Below are 25093 nucleotides of genomic sequence, written 5' to 3' on the forward strand. Positions count from 1 at the left end.
TAGTTGAATTTATGAAAAATTACCCCATTCAAAAGTTTACATACACTTGATTCTTAATACTGTGTTGTTACCTGAATGATCCAAAGCTGTGTGTGTGTTTTTTTTGTTTTTTTGTGATGGTTGTTTATGAGTCCCTTGTTTATCTTGAACAGTTAAACTGTCCTTCAGGTCCCACAAATTCTTTGGTTTTTCAGCATTTTTGACAACTAATATGCAACTATTACAGAAGGTTCAAATGCTCACTGATGCTCCAGAAAGAAAAAAATATTTTTTTGAATTTGAAATCAGGGTAAATATAACTTATTTTGTCTTCTGGGAAACATGTAAGTATTTTCTGTAGCTTCTGAAGGGCAGTACTAAATGAAAAAAAAAAGCTATTTAGGCAAAATAAGAAAAATTCACACATTATCATTCTGTTCAAAAGTTTTCACCCCCAGCTCTTAATGCATAGCATCGGTGAGCATTTGAACCTTCTGTAATAGTTGTATTTGAGAGTGTCTCAGTTGTCCTCAGAGTGAGAAGATGGATGTAACCGCACAGTATTAAGAATCAAGCGTATGTAAACTTTTGCACGGGGTCATTTTTTTTTAATTTAACTATTATTTTCTCTTGTGGGCTGGATGTAAACGTCTTTCATGTGAAATACCTTATTCATGTTAGTACTAAATAAAAAACAACATGCATTTTGTATGATCCCTCTTATTTTGCTAAAATAATTTACATTTTGCAGATTCTGCAAGGTATGTGTAAACTTTAGACCTCAACAGTACATTTGGATGCTCTATCGCAGTCACGTGGCTTTTACAGATAAAGTGATTTAAAAATACATTCATTTCTAGAAGTGATCGCCCAAGAAGTAAAGATGTCATCGTACTGAATTAGTAGTATTTCTGTGGTTGCAAGTGCCTGCTGAGTAACTAACGTATATAAAGTACTCTACAGGAATTACATACATCTGTTTGATCTTGAACAGCTCGTCCCGCCCCAAACTCACGCTATTGGTTGAGAGCGGACTCCAAGTTTTCTGATTGGCTGACCGGCGCAGCCCGCGGTCAAATACTTTCTAGTCTGGAGAAAAGTATGTTTTCTTTGGATAATTTGTTCAGGTAACGTAATATATTTGACGAACCTAAGGGCGGGTATGTACTTTTTAAAACATCAAAACAAACTTTAGAGCATGGGTATTTGCAGTTGCCTTTTTTTTTTTTACAGATATGATGGTAAAATTATTGTAAACTAATAAATAGAGCCGAATAGCCTGTTTTATGTTGCGGGGTTCAGCAGATGTTTTGATCCAATATTTTTTAGGTTTGTGTGCCTCCGCCCCTCCTGACTCGCTGATTCAGCTTGTGCTCCAGCAGGGTTCATTGTGTGATCGCAGGTCGAGAGGATGATGGCTCGAGTGTGTTGTTTAGTGAGTGTGCTGTTATTGTGTCTTTCTGGATGGTTGAGCACAACAGACGCGGCTCCAGGACGAAACTGCACAGGTGAGAAGATCCATGTTCTTTTAGTTTCATCCCGAAGAGATGCATAAATGTGTGTAACATGATTACGAAACTTTCTAACCAGGTATGCATGCCTCATATTTATGTATTTATATATTTGCTTTTAGTTTGTTTGTTGTTTTGAATGAACATTTTTTTATGGAGAAAAACTTTAAGGCTAATCATGAGGATAACATAAGTATTTTGAATACATACATTTGGTTACAACATTAAAGTAATGAACAGAACGTTTTCTAGTAGGTATTACTATTCACTGTTACAACACACCAATTAACACAAAGTAAAAAATTGGCGGTGAAACAATTTTCACTTAGTAAATTTCACAAATAATTCAAAAGAAAACACATTGAATTAAATGTGAAATTTTCAAGAAGTGAAATAGTATTTTCTTGTGAAACATTCTCCAGTACTACTCTTTATTTATTTACAACTTCAAAATTTATTTATTCTTACAGTGTAGGTTGTTACAGCCATTTGTGTTTGAAACTGAGACAGTTTAGACATAAATTTGACTTTATTTTGAAACAGATACAGTGCCTTGCAAAAGTATTCATACTCATCCCCTTCATTTTTTTTCACATTTTGTTGCAGCATTATGTTAAACTGCTTTAAATTAGTTATTCCCCCACATCATTTTACACTCCATACACCATAATAATGACAAAGCAAAAACCAGATTTGTAAATTTTACAAATGTATTAAAAATAAAACACTGAAATAAGTACATTGCATAAGTATTCATACCCTTAACTCATTACATAGTTGAAGCACCTTTACAGCCTCAAGTCTTTTTGGGTATGATGTGACAAGCTTTGCACATCTGCATTTGGCAATTATCTGCCATTCTTTGCCTCACCTTTTCACCTCTCAAGCTCTGTCAGCTTGGATGGGGGCTGGCAGACATTTTCTAGAGTCCTAGTTGTTCCAATCGTCTTCCATTATGGAGAATGCTTCTGTGAACCTTCAATGCAGCAGATTTTTTTCTGAACTCTTCCCTAGATCATTGCCTTAACGCAAGTCTGTCACTGAGCTCTACAGGCAGTTATCTTGACCTCAGGACTTGGTTTTTGCTCTGATATGCATTTTCAGCTGTTAGACCTTTTCTGAGAGGTGTGTGCCTTTCTAAATCATACTCATTCAAATGAATTTGCTACAGTTTAACTCCACTCGAAGTGTAGTAACATCTAGAAGCAATATGAATGCTCCTGAGCTAAATGTCGAGTGTCCCAGAAAAGGGTATGAATACTTATGCAATGGGATCTTTTCAGTTTTTTATTTTTAATACATTTGCACAAATGTTAAAAACCTATTTTTTGCTTTGCCATTATGGAGTAGGGAGTGTAGACTGATGTGGGAAAAAAGTAATTTAAAGTAGTTTAACATAAGGCAGCAACATAACAAAATGTGAAAAAAAATGAAGGGGTATGAATAATTTCACAAGGCACTGTTACATTATGTACATTATGTATGTAAGACACTTATTGGAGAACCATTGACCTACAGATGCTGAGTCAAAATCTTTCATCACTTATATAACGCTGCTCTTTTGTAGTGGTGGGTCACTGTCCGGCCAAGCTGACGGTCGTCCCATCTAGTCGGGGATGTGCTTCTGATAGAGACTGCTCTGGAGGACACAAATGCTGTGTCTTTGATTGCGGGGCTGTGTGTGTGCCGCCTGCTTTTAGTAAGATATATTACAAAGAACACATTGAATTAAATACAGGTATGTGCCAAAAAATTAGAATATCGAGGGAAAGACCATTTATTTCAATAATTTGTTTCAAAAAGTGAAACTTGTATGTTATATTAGTTCACTACACGCAAATTGAAATATTTCAAGCCTTTATTTGTTTCAATTTTAATGATTATTTTAATGAAATCCAGTATTTCACAAAATTAGAATATTTCATGTGACCAATAAAAAAAGGATCTTAAACACATGTTGGCCTTCTGAAAAGTGTGTTAATGTCCTCAGTGCTTTGTTGGGCCTCCTTCTGCACTAATTCCAGCATCAAGGCGGCGTGGCATGGAGGCAATCAGCCTTTGACACAGTTGAGGTGTTATGGAGCCCAAGTTGCTTTGATATTGGCCTTCAGCTCGTCTGCATTTCAGGGTCTCTGTTCCCTCATCTTCCTTTTGACAATACCTCATAGATTTTCAATGGGGTTTAAGTCAGGTGAGATTGCCAGCCAATCAAGTACAGTTATTCCATGGCTAGTAAACCAGGTGCTGGTAGTTTTGGCTTTGTGGGCAGGTGCCAAATCCTGCTGGAAAATAAAATCATCATCTCCAAAAAGCTTGATTATGCATCAAGCCACTCCTGAACCAAAAAGCGTCTGTGCTGGGCTAAGGAGAAAAAGTACTGGTCTGTTGCCAAGTGGTCCCAAGTCCTGTTTTTTTCAGATGAAAGCAAATTTTGCATTTCATTTGGAAATCAAGGTCCCAGAGTCTGGAGGAAGACTGGAGAGGCACAAAAGTCAAGCTTCTTAAAGTCCAGTGTGAAGTTTCCACAGTCAGTGATGGTTTGGGGAGCATGTCATCTGCTGCTGTGGGCCCATTGTCTTTTATCAAGTCCACAGTCAACGCAGCTGTCTACTAGGAAATTTTAGAGCACTTCATGCTTCCTGCTGCTGACAAGCTTTTTGAAAATGATGATTTTATTTTCCAGCTGGATTTGGCACCTGCCCACAAAGCCAAAACTACCAGCACCTGCTTTAATAGCTAGATAATCTAATTTTTTGGCATATACCTGTATTATATTTCGTTGAAAGTTTGTAATGTAATGTATATATACAGTAAGGCATTCAGCATTAAGTGGTATGATTTCTCTGCCATGTGTCTGTGTAACAGCAAAGCCAGGAGTGTGTCCACGCAGAAAATTTGGGGCAGGAATGTGTGCCGAGTTCTGTGTCAATGACAGTGACTGTCCAAACAATGAGAAATGCTGCAGCAATGGATGTGGACATGAATGTACGGCTCCATATACAGGTATGACTATTATGTTATATTACATTACATTATATTACGTTATAATATATTATATTATATTATATTATATTCATGTTTGGGTCAGCTTTCTTCCTGCCTCTCAGTTTGTGTCTTATTTTGTATTATTAAGTGTTGTTATGTTGTTATACAAGTATGACATTTATTTTATTTTATTTTGGGTCAGCTTTGGATATTTCCGCCACTGAATATAATTTTTTTTTTTTTTTTTAAAGTTTGCAAATTTTTATCTCGCCTTTCTGACTTTTTTTCCCCTCAGAATTATGAGATTTGAACTCACAATTGCAAGTGAAAAAGTTGCAAGATTGCGAGATACAAACTCAACAATTCCAACTTTCTTCTCAGGTTTGCATGATACAAACTTCTGACTTTTTTCTCTGAATTGTGAGATATAGACTCACAATTCTGACTTTTTTTCTAAGGTTTGCATAATATAAACTTGTAATTCTTACTTTTTTCTCTGAATGAGATATAAACTCGCAATTGCAAGTGAAAAAGTCAGAATTGCGGCATACAAACACAATTCTGACATTTTTTCTCAGGTTTGCATGAAACACTTGTAGTTTTGACTTTTTCTGAAAGTTTTGAAATTTGTCTGAATTGCATGACATAAACTTACAATTAAGAATTTTATTCTCGTAATTATAAGATATAAACACAATTGCAAGCAAAAAGTCAAAATTGCGAGATACAATCTCAAAAGTTTTTTTCAGAATTCTTAGTATTATGAGATATAAACTTGCAATTCTGACTTTTTTCTCGAAATTACGTGATATAAACTCACAATGACTTTTTTCTAATTTTTGCATGATACAAACTTGTAATTCTCGCAATTGCAAGTGAAAAAGTCAGAATTGCAGGATACAGACACAATTCTGACGTTTTTTTTTCTCAGGTTTGCATGATACAAACTTGTAATTTTGACTTTTTTCGTTGAATTGCATGACATAAACTCACAATTCGGACTTTTTTCTCAGAATTATGAGATAAAAACCTGCAATTGCGAGTGAAGAAGTCAAAATTGTGAGATACAAACTTGTAATTCGGACTTTTTTCTCTGAATTATGTTATAGAAACTCAAAATTCTTACTTTTTTTCTCAGAATGAAATACAAACATTTTTTCTCAGGTTTGCATGATACAAACTTATAATTTTGACTTTTTGACTGAATTGCATGATATAAACTCACAATTCTGACTTTTTTTCTCAGAATTATAAGATATAAACGTCAAAGTCAACATTGCGAGATATAAACTCACAATTCCAACTTTTTTCTCAGGTTTGCTTCATACAAACTTGTAATTCTGACTTTTTTCTTGAAATTGCGTGATATAAACTCACAACTCTGACTTTCGTTCTCATAATTATGAGATTAATTGCAATTGCAAATGAAGAAGTCAAAATTACGAGATAGAAACTTGAAATTCTGACTTTTTTTCAGGTTTGCATGATACAAACGTATAATTGACTTTTTTGACTAAATTGCATGATATAAACTCACAATTCTGACTTTTTTTTCTCAGAATTATGAAATATAGACTCGCAATTGTGAGAAAAAAAGTAGCAATTACCTTTTTTAAAACAGGCTACCATAGCTTTCCCACTACCTTTCAGCTTGTGTCTTATTTTATAATAATATAGCACTGTCCCAGGCACGGGGTGGCTTTACAAAACGAATAAACTTGAAATAAAACTTATAGTACATTTCACTGTTTTTCACTCATTTCTATCTGAGACTAAATGCTGCTGAGGACAAACTGTGTATCTGTGTCCATGCAGTGAAGCCTGGTCGATGTGCCCTACCGAAGGGGACTCCAATGTGTGCAGAATACTGTTACCATGATGGCCAGTGTCCTGCTGAACAGAAATGTTGCCCAACCACCTGCGGTCATGCTTGCAGTGAACCGTGCTGATTTAACCATTGGAAAGACTCAATGGGAGACTTTTGCATAATAATACATACTTGAGTTTTTTTTTGTACCATTTAATGCTTAATTCATAGTTGTCTTCTCCATTTATAACCACCAAATAAACCTCATAGTTTCAGTAAACCTTGCAGTGGTTGAGTTATTTGGCCACAAAATAACAAAGAAAATTGCTTCATTGAAGAGGTGGTATTTTTGGTATGCCAGTGTTCATCTGGCTGTTCTTTTCTCACAAAACATAGCTCATTGGCATCAGTGCTTAGGAATGTACAAGTTCCCCTCCCCAAGACCCAAACACATGCAAAACTCCTTTGTAATGAAAGAGACCTCTGTTTCCATCCTCTCCAAGAGTTTGGCAGCAAAGGGGTCAAAACATTTGTCAGCAAAACCTTGACAGTGATGAAAAAAGTCATATAACAGATAATAGAAAGATTTACAATAAGCCAATGCAGAGGCTCTTTCACATAATTCAAACAGAACGGCAAAGCAGTGGGATGTCAAATAGTTTCCTAAACTCTCCAAAAAACATTACATTCTCCCGCAAAATCCCTTGAGGCATGAACAAAAAATGTTGCACTGAAGAGTCAAAGTGTTCTTAACACGTTATGGGTTTCTAGTCATTTTATTATGGAAAAGTTAACCAGGTGTTAAAGGTCTTCAGAACTTAAATTCAATAGCACCCAATCTGGAGGTCATTATGTGGTCAGCTCCCATGCAAATGCACAAAATTAAACCAAAACACTACAAAAATCAGTCCAATCCTTCAAGACAACACATATTTAAATATCAGTGCATTACAGAACATGGAAGCTATTTGCCACATTCTTAGACGTCCATTTTCAGTAGTTGGATTGTAGTGTTTGTTTCTACGATCTCAAAATGGTGGAGTAAACCCAGACGACTTCACATCACGCTCTTCCACGTATAATTCTCCCAGATGCCCGAACCACGCTGTTCCTTTGAGAAATGTTCATTTGATAGCAAGCTATTGTTTTCCAAAACAACACTGGAAAATGCATTTGCTTATGTGACTCACAAAACAAAACAAAACAAAAATTGAAAAGGTGGCAAATGTTTTCTTATGTGACTCAGAAAACAAAACAAAAAAGCAAAACGGTGGCTAATCTTTGTTTATGTGACAGAACACAAGGCCAGACAAAACAAAAACCCTGTTGAAAAAAACAGCATATGCTGGTTAGGTAGGTTTTGATGCTGGGATGCTGGTTTTAGGTGGTTTAAGATGGTCCTAAGATGGTTTATGCTGGTCCAGCACATGGCCATGTTTGGACCAGCATAAACCATTTTTAGGACCAGCATTAACCTGCTAAAACCAGCATCTAAAACCTACCTAACCAGCATATGCAGTTTTTTTTTCCAACAGGGAAGGTGGCTAATCTTTGCTTAAGCGACTCAGAAAACAAAAAAACAAAGCAAAACAAAACAAAACGGTGGCGAATCTTTGCCTATGTGACATAGAAAACAAAAAACAAAACAAAACAAAAAGGTGGCTAATCCTTGCTTATCTGACTCACAAAACAAAAAGCAAAATGATGGCTACTCTTTGCTTATGAGACTTAGAAAATCAAAAACCAAGCAAAACAACAAAAAGGTGGCTAATCTTTGCTTATGTGACTCACAAAACAAAACAAAACAAAAAAGCGAAACAGTCGCTAATCTTTGCTTATGTGACTCAAATCAAAAAATAGCAAAACAGTAGCTAATCTTTGCTAATGTGCCTTAAACAAAAAACAAAACAAAAGTGGCCAATCTTTGTTTTATATGATTCAAAACAGAAAACAAGGCAAAACAAAACATAAAAAGGTGGCTAATCTTTGCTTATGTGACTCAGAAAACAAACAAAACAAAAATCAAAAAGCAAAATGGTGGCCAATCTTTGGCTATGTGACTTAAAAAACAAAACAAAAGGTGTCTAATTTTTGATTGTGAGACTCATAAAACAGAAAACAAAACAAACCAAAAAGGTGGCTAATTTTTGCTTTAGTTTTAGCTGGTTTATGCTGGTCCTAAGCTGGTTTATGGACCAACATAAATCATCTTAGGACCAGCTAAAACCAGCATCCTATCCTCAAAACCTACCTAACCAGCATATGCTGTTTTTTAAGTCTTTTTGTTTTGTAAGTCACAAAAGCAAAGATTAGACATTGTTTTGTTTTGTTTTTACGAGTCACACAAGCAAAGATTAGCCAACATTTTGCTTTTAGTTTTGTTTGTTTTCCAAGTCACATAAGCAAAGATGAGTCACCTTTTTGATTTTTTGTTTTGTGAGTCACATAAGCAAAGATTAGCGACTGTTTTGCTTTTTTGTTTTGTTTGATTGGTGAGTCACGTAAGCAAAGTTTAGCCACCTTTTTGTTTTGTTGTTTTTTGTTTTCTAAGTCACATAGGCAAAGATTCGCAACCGTTTTGCTTTTTTGTTTTGTGAGTCATGTAAGCAAAGATTAGCCACCTTTTTATGTTTTGTGTTTTTTGAGTCACATAAGCAAATATTAGCCACCTTTTTGTTTTGTTTTGTTTGTTTTCCAAGTTACATAAGCAAAGATGAGTCACCTTTTTGATTTTTTGTTTAGTTTGTTTTGTGAGTCACGTAAGCAAAGATTAGCCACTGTTTTGCTTTTGTTTTGCTTATATGACTCAGAAAACAAAAAAAATAATCAAAACAAAAACATGGCTAATTTTTGCTTATGCGACTGACAAAACAAAAACACAAACAAAACAAAACATATAAAAATAGGTCTAATCCATTTTGGTAGTTCATTTGTTCAACAGACGTTCAGAATAGCCACTTGGCATCGAGTTCTTCCAGGGCTGAGAAGCATCTTAAAACTCCAGCAGCTGCTTTTTAAGCATCACAATCCTCTCCACTGCCTAATATGGACATTTCAGGCGTCAGACCTGCTCTCAACAGTTTAGGTCAGCAGTGGCACTCCCCTTAAGCGACGGATGAGGTTGGCCAAACGCTTTGCCAGCGGTAGGCCCGGTTCATCCACCTGGAAGGTGCGGGTCAGCAAGTTGTAAAAGGAGCCGTAGCCCACCGCGACCACTGTGCAGGTGAGGCAGATGACGTTGTAAGGCATGCTGAAGTCAGGCGTGGGTAGATTTACCAACAGCGGTTCGGTATACACTCGCACGAAGTAGCTTGACTCTTCTTTGACAGGGACGCTGGAAGTCAGAGGTGAAATGTTTTAAAGAAAGAAAACAAATATATATTTAAGGTAGGCTTATTTAATTTTAAAGGAATAGTTTACCTAAAAATGAAAATATGCTGAATATGTACTCACCCTGAGGCAATACAAGATGTTAAGTTTTTCCAAACTCATCTACATCACTCGCTCACCAATAGATCCTTTGTAGTGAATGGGTGCCGTCAGAATTAGAGTCCAAACAGCAGAGGATCCATAGGTGAGCAAGTGATGTAATGTTGAATTTTTTCAAATCTGTTCAGATGAAGAAACAAACTCATCTACATCTTGTATGGCCTGAGGGATGAGTACATTTTAGGATATTTAAAATTTTAGGTGATCTCTTGCTTTAAAACTAAGGCGTTTCATACTTACAAACTGCTAAACAATGGTTGGTCTAGTGTGAAGTTGGTGTTCATTGCAACCATACTTGGCACAAGGGCGCTGACTACAGAGGACCTGCAACAACACATTTATAATAAATCAATCAGATATAGGGAGTGGCACACAGGATGTGTAATAAATCTGTACCACAATAACATTTAGTCAAGGTTTGCAAGAAAAATCCTGACTTGCAAAAGATCCTGAAGGTGTTCTAGACAAGTAAGATCTGTTAAAATACTTGATAAGCAAGCGTCTTACCCAACGTAAAAGCCGTGGTTGGGATCAGGTGTGTACTCAGTCCATTTGAGCAGGGCCCTTTCAAACTGTACAGTGACCTCTGTCATAGAGTGAGGGGGTAACTGGATCAGCATCTCTAGTAGATGAGGACGATGGCGGTCTTTAGCAGGCTGGTAGTGAATGTAACCTACAGGAGGAGAAGGCACACAGGTCTATAAAGTCTGTATTTTCTTTGCTCCTAAGGCACAGGACTTTTTCTGTCTACTAAGGAAGATAAAAAAAAGGACAGTTTATAAAAGCTGTAAACTCTTAAATGAACACTTCTTCATTTTAAAGAGTGTTGCAACTTAACATTTGCCAGGAATTTTCTATTTTGAGCTCGTTCGAGACCAGACGTTTTAACTTCCCCTCTACAATTAATTAATAATTTAAAAAATCTAAAATAATAAAAAATTCTGCTTAACACATTTGGTGTTTCAGTGTACAAACATTCACTGATGTATATATAATACTGATATATCCGTAAGAATAAGACTAAAGTCAGTTTTATTCAGCAAAGATGCATTAAATTGATCAACAGTGACAGTAAAACATTCATAATGTTACAAAATATTTAAAAAAAAAAAAATGCTGTTCTTTTCAACTTTATATTCATAAAGGCATCATGATAAAATTGTGTCATGGTTTCCTCAAAAATATTATAAATAAGCATCGAATTTGAACCCTTTCCAACAATGACTGTATGATTTTGAGATCAATCTTTTCACACCGAGGACAACTGAGGGACTCATATGCAACTATTACAGAAGGTTCAAACGCTCACTGGTGCTCCAGAAGGAAGAACCATGCATTGAGAGCCGGGGGTGAAAACTTTTGGAATTTGAAGATCAGGGTAAATTTAACTTTTTTTTGTCTTCTGGGAAACATGCAAGTAGCTTCTGAAGGGCAGTACCACATGAAAAAAAAAAGTGATATTTAGGCAAAATAAGAAAAATCTACACATCTTCAGTCTTTTCAAAAGTTTTCACCCCCGGCTCTTAATGCATCGTGTTTCCTTCTGGAGCATCAGTGTTTGAACCTTCAGTAATAGTTGCATATGAGTCCCTCAGTTGTCCTCAGTGTGAAAAGATGGCTCTCAAAATTATACAGTCTTCATTGGAAAGGGTTCAAATACACAAAAATGCTGAAAAACCAATCTGTGGCCCTGAAGGATTTTTCTGAAAAACAACAGCCAGCTTAACTATTCAGGACAAACAAGGGGCTCGTGAACAACTATCACTAAACCAAAAAAAAACAGGTGTGGATCATTCATGGTAAGAATGGGAAACAAGCATATGTAAACTTTTGAATGGGGTCATTTATATAAACTAAGCTTAGCTATTATTTTCTCTTATGGGCTATGACAACATCTTTTATGTGTAATATCTTATTTAGGTCAGTAATTCATAACATGCATTTTGTATGAATTTTAGTAAAATAATTCACATCTTTCAAATTCTGCAAGGTGTATGTAAACTTTTGACCTCAACTGTATAGCAGATTTAAAAACGATTCAAGTATTGGTAGTCAGAAGTGGCCTTAATTGAAGAATTGCCCTAAAACAGGAGAAAAATACATGGAAAGCATACATAAAGTTAGAGTACACAATATATTTAGCACAGCTACTACGGTGGGCATGTGTCTACTCACTGGGCTTGTTATCACGGGACTTGCTGGTGACTGTCAGGGTGTGAATGTATAGCTGCAGGTACCAGGGCACTGAATCCATCAGCAGTACAGGAAAAGCCCGATATGGGTGGTTATTATAGATGACGGTGTGGATTTCCCCTGTCTGCAGCCCAAAACCAGCCACATAGCGCTCTGCATGCAGCAAAGGACGCAGCATATCGCCTAAAGCACAAAGTAAAAAAAAAAACACAGAATCAAGTAGGCATGAATGATTAACAAATGAGAACGTTCCAAATTACATTAAAGGGATAGTTCACCAAAAAATTAAAATTCTGTGCAAAGAAAACTAAATTATAAATTGTTGAATAAAGTTGTTATTCTTGTTTTCTTTGTGCACAAAAAATATTCTCGTAGCTTCATAGCATTACGGTTGAACCACAGATGTCACAAGGACTATTTTAACAATGTCCTTACTACCTTTCTGGGCCTTGGATGGTCAGTTGTGTTGCTGTCTCTGCCCGGTCAGAAAGATCATGGATTTCATCAAAAATATCTTAATTTGTATTCTGAAGATGAACGAAGGTCTTACGGGTTTGGAATGACATGAGAGAGAGTAATGACAGAATTTTCATTTTTGGGTGAACTATCCCTTTAAGATTGTCCCTTTGTAGCAATAACATAACTAGTTCCAGTTATTTTCACTTAATATTTTTGTACAACAATGCTGCAACTATAATAGTTTTACAATGATGATAAAAGGGCACTAATTAGAATAAATATCATCCGAAAACATCAGATAGAAAACACCTATCAAATGCATTCATACCACTGTCTCCTTTCCAGCGCAGAAGAGGATTGAGAGAACGTAACTGGCCAAACGTCTCAACTTTAGTCAGGTCATACACTGAATATGTTCTGCGATCTCCCAGCACCACAGCTTGGCTGAGCAGAGGAGTAGCAGGACTCAACTCAAACAGCTCCCCCTGTTGGACAAACAGCATAACACTCAAACGGACTCAAAACTACAGTCAAACCCAGATTTATTCAGACACCTTCAACTTGAAAAGAACTCAAAGTTAAACTGTGTCAGAACTAATTCATTTTGATGAAGTCAGATGACTTTGATAGAAAAGTATGTAACGAATTACAATCAACCAAAAATTCAGACAACTGTTAGTATGACAATATTTACACAACTATCAATACTTGTTGGCCAAATATTAAGTATTAATTGCATTAGCAATTAAAGAAACAAAATTAAGCAAAACATGGTCAGGTCAAAGTTTCTGACTTTTAACTTTAATCAGTTTTACTGTATGAAGATTTTTTGTGTTTACTTCATTTTGCCATCCTCGCTTACATAAATGAACTATAGTGTCCTGCACCCACTACTAAAAAAAATCTAAAATTCTATCTGGTGTCTGAATAATATTTGGTTTGACTGTACATGGGAAATGCAGTTTAGAATTTAAAAAGGTTCTTATCCAGTTAAAATTTCCATTTACAGAAACATTAAAGCATCAAAAAGCAGAAAGAAAGTATTTCATTGTTTCTGTTTTACCTCAGGGTTGTCCGTGATGTCCACGTAGATTTTACTAGAGGTTGCAAGAGGACAAGCCTCTGTGAGAGTTCGAGAAAACATCTTGAACAAGGACCATTCTGTGAAAAGATGAAGATTAGAAATGTAAGTACTACACAGATAAACTGAGCATGGTATAGATTTGATTTTCTGTCATTCGCAATATCACACTGAATTGGAAAATTAAAGGGATAGTTCACCCAAAAATGAAAATTTGATGTTTATCTACTTATTCAAGATGTAGGTGACTGTTTCTTCAGTAGAACACAAACTGAAGATTTTTAACTCAAACCGCAGTCAGTTGCAGTCTGGTAGTCATATAATGGCAGTGAATGGGCACCAAACCTTTGAAAGTAAAAAAAAACATGCACAGACAAATCCAAATTACACCCTGCGGCTCGTGACGATACGTTGATGTCCTAAGACACGAAACGATTGTTTTTTTGCGAGAAACTGAACAGTATTTATAGCATTTTTTACCTTGCGCTCAGGACAGCTGAACATGGCTGTGTATCAAAGGTAAAAAATGCTATAAATACTGTTTAGTTTCTCACAAAAAACAATCGTTTCGTGTCTTAGGACATCAACGTATCGTCACGAGCCGCAGGGTGTAATTTGGATTTGTCTGTGCATGTTTTTTTTTTTTACTTTCAAAGGTCTGGTGCCCATCCACTGCCATTAAATGACTAACAGACTGCAGCGGTTTGAGTTAAAAATCTTCCGTTTGTGTTCTACTGAAGAAACAAAGTCACCTACATCTTGAATAAGTAGATAAACATCAAATTTTCATTTTTGGGTGAACTATCCCTTTAAGGTGCGCCAAAGCTCTTGCTAAGTGAAGATCATTTTTATGATTTTGTATATATATATATATATATATATATATTTAAGCAATAAGCTTATTGCTTTTATAAAACGGTTACCACACAATAAAAATGTTAAAATCAAAAATATTAATTTATAAATATTAAGTTGTACGTTTTCATAAAGTAAAATCATTAACTGCCTTCCGCTGTGAAAAGTAGTCCCTAACTGCTGCAGCTGTGTTTATGTTGCTAAGGGTGGTTGCTAAGGGGGTTCAATGATACACAAAACCGTTGAGTGAAGCGGTCATAGCAGTGCCGTATCATGAATACGACACAGCTGCTGACCAATCAGAATTGAGGAATGGAACTAACCGTTTTATAAATAAATATATATATATATATTAGAGTGCGGATCGGGACGCATTTTTCTGTCCGAGCCCGGCCCGCGTCCGAAAGAGCAGTAACCGAGCCCGATCCCAGCCCGACAGAGTTAAAATCTAATTTTTTTCTCATACTAATGACACATGCACTTTTTTGTGTGGAAAGCCCGCTTTTATTGAGCAACTGTAGGAAGGCGTTCGGATTACGCACGTCTTTCATTGTCCTGGCTAGTTTGACACATTTCCGCACACAGGATTTGGGGTAATATTTTACATTTATTTTAATCACAAAAACGAACCGTTGCATCAAGTGAAACAGGCCCATTGGCTACCTACTAAGCAGTTTTAAATTTTAAATGGTCAATGCCTTACGCTGGTTTCACACTGGAAGCGCAAGCAGAGCACAGGCAGCGCAGAAGTAGCGTGTATGCAAAGCGGGAGCAGCGCGCGCCCATTGTGCTGCCCATTGCAGCTGAACCGTTATCGTTCATTCAGTTGCGGATTTCAGGTGTTGTCCGACAATTATTGGTCATGTCATGTGCTTTTATTTACGATAAGGGCAGCATGCTGTGATGCGGACGTGTTCCCCTCTGTCCCACATACACAGGCTAACATGCTGTATAGTTTACAAGATAAAAAAATATATATCTTTCTCTTTTTTTATGTTGTAGATTTAAGTAACAAATGAGAAACGCTAAATTATTTAATAATTTTTCAGACAAATGTCGTCCTAATGATTCCCAGTTTGGTTTAAGATAATTAAAGCAACCGTTTTTCATTTTCAATAACGAAAAGAATATGTAAAACTATGGTATTTGGGGTAAAAGTCACCCCTGCTGTTGGGGCTAAAGACACAATAATTTACAAGATAATTAATAGATGACTGACTTTTCAATTTGTTGACATCACATGGTTCGATTCAGATACCATAAAGTAAATACCATATTTTATTATGGCGGTTGTCCACCAAAGATAATCATCGGGTTTATAATGAAACCATTATATTTAAAAACATCAGACATATCATATACAAATATAATTTGTTGTTACTACTGTAAATCTATATTAAATTATTATAGGATCTCCTTCAGTACTTTCAGAAATTTCACTTTTAAAAATGATTTTCTTTCTATATTTTAAATTACGTTTTATATTAACATTTTAATGACAGTAGCCTATATTTATTTATTTTTTGATTCTTGTATCAAAATAAGCAGAAAACAGTACAAACATTGCTAACGTGATTGTTTTGAACAAGTGTAACTACGACATTATTTATAAAACTCCACAAAAACATTATTTTGTGCTGGTGAGTCTTTTAAGCCGTGATTGTGGTGCATATGATACACGAAATTGTTATTTTTTTTATGTTAATCAGGTCAATTTTGATGAAGAACAATGCACTGTGGCTTTAATCCAGCGTGTAAGCGGTGCAGCAAAAATAGACTCGGCGCCGAAACGATCGCGGCACTCACGCTACTGCTCTGCTGCGCCGCCTCTGCGTGCGGTGTGAATGCTCTAATCTGTTAACATGGGCGCCGAAAAAAATATGCGCTGCTTACGTCCTGCTTACGCCTGCAGTGTTAAACCGGCTGATGTGACTGAGCCCGACCCGAACCCGAGCATCCTTTCTAAATATCTGTCCGAACCCGGCCCGGCCCGTCGGGTACCGTAGGGCTTGGGTCGGGTATCCATCCTCTAATATATATATATATATATTTTTTTTTTTTTTAAATTGTCTTAAAAAATGTTTCATTGTCTTATTCAAACAGGTTTCCCACAGTGAGCAATGTTTTGAAAGATTACACTTGAGGTAAATCATGTAAATGGCTAGCTGACACACTGAAACAAGAAAGGAGAAAGTCTTCTAACATCAAACGTTCATTTATTACTCACCCTTTTTGCCTTGGCCTGAAGTGTAGAGATCAAACACAACATTGAGAGTTTGTCTCAGCTCCCACGCTTTACTTGTGCATTGCTCATCCTAAAAGAGAAAATCTGGAGGGTCATCAGGAAGCAAGGAATTTTCCAGACAATGTACAGTACAACCTGTTCCAGAATAATATTTCTGAAATTATTTTGTTAAAGAAAGGTTCGAAAAGAAGCTTACCTGACAGACGGGTCTGATGTGAACAGCCTGGGAATGGAAACTGCTGTGAAACAGCTTCTCTGACTTCATGAGAACCGCCAGACCTGCCTAGAGAAAAGAAAAAGCAAATGGATTAATGAATGCTTTTAAAGTGACCAGTTATTAAATCGCAGGTAATGATCTGAACCTTAGAACCACAAGGGAGAAGTTTCTTCCAGGGTGTGAGATTCTCAGTGCAGACAATTTCACGTGGTAGCGTTGCATAACGTAAAAATCGGTGATCTGTATCTGTGGACAGAAAGAAGTCTGTTATTTCAAGGTCCAAAAAAAAAAAAAAAAAAAAAACCATACATGGTTGAATCATTCACAATGCAAAAATATGCATTTAAAAAATTTGCAGAAAGGGCCGTACCATTTCCCAAACCCAGCGGTTTGAAAGAAGCACTGGGCTGTACTGTGTTGGTCAGGTCAATGAAGTTCAAAGATGCACAGAAGATTCCCGAGAGGACGTTGGTAAGTTCCTTCCAGTTTCCGTCCACACTGAGAATTGAACAAAAGTCAGTGGACTGTTAGTTCATTATGGAGTTGCGTTATATTCTGTTCAAATTTCAGAATAAAACAAATGTGCTTATAAATCAGGGATACTTTAGTTTTTACAGTTAATTTAGGCACATGTAGGTACTCACTCGCTGACTGTGTCATGGAACCACACCCACAGCTCTGCTCCAGGTGGAGAGGGGATGAAGGGCTGCCCCCACTGCATGGTCCTCCAGAAACCCTGGGTGAAGGAGATGTGCAGCTCTCGCACTGAAAACTTGGAGAGCACTTGGCCGAGGGATTTGGGGAATAGCCGGTAATGAGAAACTGTAGGCAAAAAAGACAAATCATGCAAACAAATGTTAAGACTTGAGGTGATATTCGGTTAAAAAGAAAATGCTGTGCAAGAATCAGCTCTTCAAGCACAGGACAGACTTTCCCTTCTGTGGCAAACATAGCACAATCGGAATAGTGTACACAGACTGAAATCTAATCATTTTATTCTTATTTTAAACAGTATACCAGACATTTTATTTTAACATTTTATTAGTCAGGTCTATTCATTTAATTAATATTTTAAATACTATACCATAATCAACTTTATTAACTAAGTTTATTCATTTTTTTCATATTTCAAACACTACACCATAATTATTTTTTAATTAAATCAATTCAGTTTACTCATATTTTAAATACTACACCATATTTTTTTATCAAGTCTATTCATTTTATTCATATTTTAAACACTACACTTTATTTAATTGTATTTATGTTTTAAATACAGTCATATTTAATTTTATTTATCAAGTCTATTCATTTTCTTATTTCAAACACTAAACCATAATCAATTTTATTAACTACGTCTATTCATTTTATTCATATTTTAAATACTGTACCATATTTAATGTTATTTATCAAGTCTATTCATTTTATTTAGTTTTTAATACTACACCATATTTAATTGTATTAATGTTTTAAATACTATATCATATTTAATTTTATTTATAAGTCTATTCATTGTATTCTTATTTTAAACACTAAACCATAATAAATTTTATTAAGTCTATTAATTGTATTAATATTTTAAATACTGTAACGCATTTAATTTTATTTACCAAGTCTATTTATTTTATTCATATTTTTAAACACTACACTATAAATATTTTTATTAAATCTACTCAGTTTATTATTTTAAATACTACACTACATTTAATTTTATTCATATTTTTAATACTACCATATTTAATTTTATTTATCAAGTCTATTAATTTTATTCATATTTTAAACACTACACAATAATGTATTTTATTAAATCTATTAATCTTATTAATATTTTAAACAATACACAATATTTAATATTATTTATCAAGTCAAGTATATCAAGTATTCATTTTATTTATATTTCCAACAGTAAACCATAATCGATTTTATAGTCTATTCATTTTATTCATGTTTTAAATAGTACACCATATTTATTTTATTTGTCAAGTCTATTCATATTTCAAACACTAAACCATAATCGAATTTATTAACTAAGTCTATTCTATTTGCTTTATTTATACTTTTAATACTGTAATATTTTATTATGTTTAATTATATTTTTATATAATTATATATTTATTTTTAGTTGAATCACCATTTTTAATTTTATTTATCAAGTCTATTCATTGTATTCTTGTTTTAAACACTACACTATAAATATTTTTTATTAAATCTATTCATTTTTGTTTGTCAAGTCTATTCATTTTATTAATATTTCAAACACTAAACATATAACTGATTTTATTAACCAAGTCTATTCGCTTTATTTATACTTTTAATACTGTAATATTTTATTACACTTTTAATACTGTAATATTTTATTTAATATTTAATTTTATTCATGTTTTAAATACTATACATTTAATTTTATTTACAAGTATTCATTTTATTTATATTTCCAACACTAAACCATAATCGATTTTATAGTATTACTATAAAATCAGCATTATATAAATTTTTAAAATTTTATAAAAAAATTTATATTATAAAAAAATTATTTTATAATTATATTTAATCGATTTTATAGTCTATTAATTTTATAGTCTATTTTATAAAATACAGTATTAATTTTAATACTGTAATATTTTATTACACTTTTAATACTGTAATATTTTATTATTTAATATTTAATTTTATTCATGTTTTAAATACTATACATTTAATTTTATTTACTGACTTTATTCATATTTTAAACAACACACCATAATTATTTTTCATTAAATCTATTCATTTTATTCATATTTGAAATACTACACCATATTTAATTTTACTCATGTTTTTAATACTAGACCATATTTAATTTAATTTATTAAGTCTATTCATTTTATCCATACATGATTAGTTTTGACTAAAAGGAATTGCAATTGATAAGTAAAATTAATAAACTTTGTTAATAAAATATAGACTCAGCAAATAAAATCGAGTATAGTAAAGAATGAACAAAATGAATAGATGTATTTAATATATATAAACAACACACTATACTTAATTATTAGTTTTAAGGCATTACTTTTGGCTGAATTTACAGTATGCTTATTATCATAACGTTTTTGATCCGAAGGCTTATGTTTAAATGTTTTAAGTTAGTTTTTGAGGACAAATATGAATTGTCTACACATGATTTATTTTACAATTTCTATTTATTCATTTATTTTTATTGGATAAATTACACCAGAGGGTGTGTGGGTGCTACATTAAAATTTAAAACTGAACATAATTTTCATAATTTTGATGACTTTACGATTGTTATTTAATGTGGAAAACAAAGAAATGACTAAAGGTGTCCATTTGACTTCTGTTGTAACTTACATTTACAAATACTGTGGGTAATGGGACACTATGATAACTCACCCTTCTGCCCCTCTTGCAGGAAGTCAATATCCCACAGTGTGCGGAACTGGAAGCTGGCATAAATGTCTCCAGAGTGCAGAGGCCGGATGACCAGCTCCTCCTCAAACTGATCTTTCGCTGCTGCTGGTGTGAAAATATCACTGTCTTTCGTTTCAATGCTTCTGTCCACATCAACATCAGTCGACTGCCATTGCCTTTCATTCAGATCCTCTCTAGCGATACTGCCATCAGTATTAACCTCTCGCGGCGCGTCTGAAACGCTATGTTTTTCTCCTGCATTATCGCTTGCTTTTTCAAGCGTGTCACAACTACTAAGGTTTGCTAAACTAGAGAAAATCAAAATAAATACTAGAGACAAACCGCACCTGTGCGCTGCCATTTTTGCCACAGCTTCCCTTGCTGCACACACTTCCTGGATGTCGTTGACAGCATTGACCAATCAGAGAAGGGCATGTAGAAATATGACCAATGGGATACAGGAATGTTTTTATCAACAGGAGGAGATTTGCTTGTTTTGAATTACGCTCAATAGAATTAATAATAATAAAATAAAAGTATCAGAATTTATGTTAAATAACAAATGCTAGATTCACTATTCAGAATAAGTTCATAGCTCATTTCCACTGGACTGTTAAATTTTAATGGTAGGCTATTATTACAAGGGTTCTGATGTTATAAATAATAATTTAGTTATTCAAAAAAAAGGCAAGTTATGAGGATTTATTCTTACAAGAACGCTGCTAGAACTACATTAGTTAATTTCACGACTGAGCCTACGGTGTCGCTCTTGGATGCTGTATCAAGTGTCAGTGATTCGAATTGAATTCGTTTGCTTTAGTTTGGAAGATTCATATTCGTCCAGTGCAGAGTAAAGCCGTAGTTTGTACCAAGTAATTTTTCGTGTGTGAGTGTGTGTTATTAATAATAAATTACCTATTGTGAATAATTAATAACAAGTAATTAGGCATCCATTTTAATAAGAAAGCTGCTCAGTTAATTTCACAGTAACACTACTGCCTGACTCTTGTATTATGATCCATTGACTGGAATCCTTTGATTTTTTTGGCTATAAAAATAATCGTTTAGCCCTTTTTGCAGAGTTAAGGCATATTCCAAAGACTAACCATAATAATTGTAAGTTTTAATAATGATTTCAGAATTTATTTCCAGCTGGTGAATGATTAGCATTAACAGCCAATCAAAATCGGTTGTCAGTGCTTTTATTATTAGACCTATTTTGATTTTTTTTAATAGCCTATTGTTCCTGGTATTGTTGAAGGGTCTTATCTAGCTAAACGATTGGTTATTTTCAAAAAAAAAAAAGTATATACTTTATATTATAACCTCAAATGCTCGTCTTGTCTAGTCCATTTAATTTTCTCCTCCAACTTCAAAACCATCCTACATCACTGTTTTACCTTTTTTTGTAAAGCGTGTTTGATCTTCTTTGCACGTTCACTTTGTAAACACTTGGTTGGTACTTCTGTAGGACGATTTTAAAGTTGAAGGAGAAAATAATTTTTTTTTACCTACCCTAACTGTTTTAAACTGGAATACACAGAGTTCACGCGGAGCTAGACAGGACAAGCATTTAAGGTTAAATAGTATATAAATTGTTATTTTTTAGAAAATAACAGATCGTTTCGCTAGATAAAAAAAGATTATCACATGCTATGGCACATTTTAAAGGCAAAAAATCGTCCCGAGAGACTTAAGCGAGCATCCCGAGAGACTTAAAAGATTCATTCTTGGTTGAATGAATTGTCATTATAATGAAATGTCACAGGACTCACTCAAATATTTTCTCATGCTATACGGTTGAAATGCAGAAAATCGTTTACATGCTTCGAAAATGAGAATGATTCATTAACTTAAAAGATTTATTCCATTCAAAAACACTGATTGGTTCCGAATGGACCACCACTTCAAGGTCTAAAAAAGCCAGAATTAAGCAAGAGAAATTATAATGATTTATTCACTTAAAGATTAATTTCTTTTAAAGACACCGGTTTGTACCCACCGAAACACATGACAAGGTCTAAAAAAGCCAGAATGAATTGTCACTATAATGTAATGTCACAGGACTCACTCGAATATTTTCTCATACTTTACGGTTTAAAGGCAGAAAATCGTTTACGCGCTTTGAAAACAAGAATGATTTGTTAAGATTCGTTCCGTTCAAAAACACTGAATCGTTCAGAAAGGAAAACCATTTCAAGGTCTAAAAAGGCAGTACAGTTTAAAGGCAGAAAATTGTTTACGCATCAAAAATGAGAATGATTAAACGAGTGAAATTATAATTCAAAAACACTGAATAGTTCCGAGCGGAACACCACTTCAATGTCTAAAAAAGCCAGAATGAAATCACTATAATGAAATGTCAAAGGACACACTTAAAAATATTTTTTAATGCTATACAGTTTAAAGGCAGAAAATCGTTTATGCGCTTCGAAAACCAGAATGATTCGTTAACTTAAACGATTCATTCCGTTCAAAAACACCGAATTGTTTCGAAGGGAACACCACTTGGAGGTCTAAAAAACTAAAATGCAATCACTATAATGGAATGTTACAGGACTCATTTGAATATTTTGTCATGCAGTACAGTTTAAAGGCAGAAAATCGTTTATGCGCTTCAAAAACGAGAGACCTAAGCAAGCGAAATTATAATGATTCGATAACTTAAAGGAGTAGTTCACTTTCAGAACAAAAATTTACAGATAGTCTAATGTACTCACCCCCTTGTCATCCAAGATGTTCATGTCTTTTTTTCTTCAGTTGTAAGGAAATTATGTTTTTTGAGGAAAACATTTCAGGATTTCTTTTAGTGGTGGGCCGTTATCGGCGTTAACGTGCTGCGTTAACGTGAAACTCTTATCGCGCGATAAAAAAATATCGCCGTTAATCTATTCACAAATTTGGGTTGGGAGCTGGGTCTAAACTACGCAAGCTATGATGACTTTCACCTTGATTGTTTAACGCGGATGTATACCGAAGACTATAGAATACGGTCGCGCGTTTAAGTCTCCTCCGCCAAAACACAGACGGGATCGCGTCGTCCTCCATTCATAAAAACCGAATCTACTATAGCGAAATGCCACGTAAATTCGTCGTTTTTTGGATTCATAAATCGAATGTTCGTCAGTCACTTAATTCAAATCGCGATATGGACTAGTGTATGTGAAAACTGAAATGCAAAAAGACCGTTTTAAGATGAATCCGATATGTTCCGTTTGGCTAGCTGTATGTATGCATTGCGGAGACGAGCTGTTACTACACGCATACTGAAACACACGTGACGCTCCCGGTAATTTTTGGCATTTTCATTTTACATGAACAGATAAACTCAATCTCCCAAACTGCTGTGAGTGTCACTTTTACCGTTTCATTTGAGAAAACTAGCATCATATCATACTGTATGACACAGAAACTTCACGGCAACCTGTCAAAATAAAAGTACGGTGTAACATGTAATGGGTTGGGTAGGTGTTGACGTTAAAAAAACACAATCTAATAGGTAGAAAAAATAATTTCATTGTTAGTTAGTTAGTAAACACAAGTACATCTAATTGAACATAATTTATTTTCATCAACAAATTATCATAGAAAAGCTTTATGAGCTTTATGATCCATTCTCAAAGACTTTAAGTCATTATTTGGGTAGCACACATATTCTGAATGCCTTCAGCAGAATTCAAATTAGCCATTTTAATCTAGATTAATCTAGATTAATTCCAAGATTTAATCTAGATTAATCTAGATTTAAAAAATTAATCTATGCCCACCCCTAATTTCTTTCAATATAATGGACTTCTATGGTGCCCCTGAGTTTGAACTTCCAGAATGCAGCTTCAAAGGGCTCTAAACGATCCCAGCAAAGGAAAGAAGGGTCTTATCTAGCAAAACGATCCTTTATTTTCTAAAAAAAATTACAATTTATATACTTTTTAATATGGTGGCCGAGAGAGCTCAACACGCTGCAACTTAAGAAAATACATGCAAACAGAAAGAAAACACATGCAAACAGAAAAAAACGACAACAAATAAAATAAAAAAACCCATCTTCATCAGTTTGACAACACAGGCACTGCAAATCCTCGCAACGCAAACACAAATACGGAAACGCTGCAAACACAAAAAAAGCGCTGCAAATAGCACGGAGCACAACGGAAATGTTTCAGGGGGACCTCAAAAAGTGAGGAACCCATCTGGGACCTGATTATTTGTTCAGTGGCTGTTGGTCAGAGCAGAGGTGTTGTCGGTGAACTAAAAGGTGATAGTTTATGATGTGACGTTTGACACCGAAGCTTCGAAGCTTGTATAAAAAAAAAAAAAACATCTCACAGTGAAGCACTGTACCTGAGCTTGATTATTTTAAAGGTATTTTAAAGGTCCCATATTGTCAAAATCGAAATTTCCTGGCTTTTTTCATGATAACTGAGGTCTATATGAGTTTCAAAGCAGTCAATCCACAGTAAACTGCACACAGCCTGCTTAAAGTAGCCGTTTCTTTTCATGAGACGCTGTGACTTCCGTAAAGATGTGACGTCCGATCTACTCAGTCACCGCCTTCAGTCACCACCCCGAGCACCAACCACTGTTCCACCCTCCTTTTGTCAAACCCAGACAACAAAGCATCCATTCCATTGTTGAGCAACAACAACACGAAAACAAGTCGAGAAAACGCTGTTCAGTCCATGGATGTCAGGAAACTACATCATTGCACAGGCTTCAGAACAACGTGAATATAAGAGAGGCACGTCAACTTCAGCCTCTTTCACACAGCCATTCCGGTAAATACACGGATAATGTGTCCCATGATTTGTTTCCAGAGTTGTTTGATTTGGTTCATTCACAGTTGTTTTCCGGAATCTGTGCGTGCTTT

General features: G+C 34.7%; 2 protein-coding genes across 2 annotated transcripts; one reads left to right on the forward strand and one right to left on the reverse strand.

Annotated features, from left to right (window-relative positions):
- Positions 1-1294: 1294 nt before the first annotated feature.
- On the forward strand, positions 1295-6562 carry wfdc2 (WAP four-disulfide core domain 2). Its single transcript, XM_073823248.1, has 4 exons — positions 1295-1487; positions 3058-3189; positions 4356-4493; positions 6291-6562. The coding sequence occupies exons 1-4, from the start codon at positions 1391-1393 to the stop codon at positions 6422-6424; spliced, it is 501 nt and encodes a 166-aa protein (XP_073679349.1). The 5' UTR covers positions 1295-1390; the 3' UTR covers positions 6425-6562.
- A 477-nt stretch (positions 6563-7039) lies between these two features.
- Positions 7040-20603, reverse strand: pigt (phosphatidylinositol glycan anchor biosynthesis, class T). The gene is made up of 12 exons (XM_073823247.1): positions 20209-20603; positions 17466-17643; positions 17192-17319; positions 16967-17067; positions 16801-16887; positions 16587-16674; positions 13487-13584; positions 12752-12908; positions 11947-12147; positions 10279-10444; positions 10012-10095; positions 7040-9616 (listed from the first exon to the last, which is right to left on the reverse strand). Exons 1-12 carry the CDS (start codon positions 20585-20587, stop codon positions 9364-9366), a joined length of 1920 nt encoding a protein of 639 aa, XP_073679348.1. The 5' UTR covers positions 20588-20603; the 3' UTR covers positions 7040-9363.
- Positions 20604-25093: the final 4490 nt, after the last annotated feature.

Source organism: Garra rufa, chromosome 18 (genome assembly GCF_049309525.1).
Source record: "Garra rufa chromosome 18, GarRuf1.0, whole genome shotgun sequence".
Taxonomy (NCBI): Eukaryota; Metazoa; Chordata; class Actinopteri; order Cypriniformes; family Cyprinidae; genus Garra; species Garra rufa.

Coding starts and splice junctions, on each gene's coding strand:
- wfdc2 (XM_073823248.1), top strand. CDS start 1,391: ATGATGGCTCGAGTGTGTTGTTTAGTGAGTGTGCTGTTATTGTGTCTT. Junction 1,488..3,057: donor TCCAGGACGAAACTGCACAG/GTGAGAAGATCC, acceptor GCTCTTTTGTAG/TGGTGGGTCACTGTCCGGCC. Junction 4,494..6,290: donor ATGTACGGCTCCATATACAG/GTATGACTATTA, acceptor GTGTCCATGCAG/TGAAGCCTGGTCGATGTGCC.
- pigt (XM_073823247.1), bottom strand. CDS start 20,587: ATGGCAGCGCACAGGTGCGGTTTGTCTCTAGTATTTATTTTGATTTTC. Junction 17,320..17,465: donor TTCCATGACACAGTCAGCGA/GTGAGTACCTAC, acceptor TTCAATTCTCAG/TGTGGACGGAAACTGGAAGG. Junction 12,148..12,751: donor GCGCTGGAAAGGAGACAGTG/GTATGAATGCAT, acceptor TTTGTGCTTTAG/GCGATATGCTGCGTCCTTTG.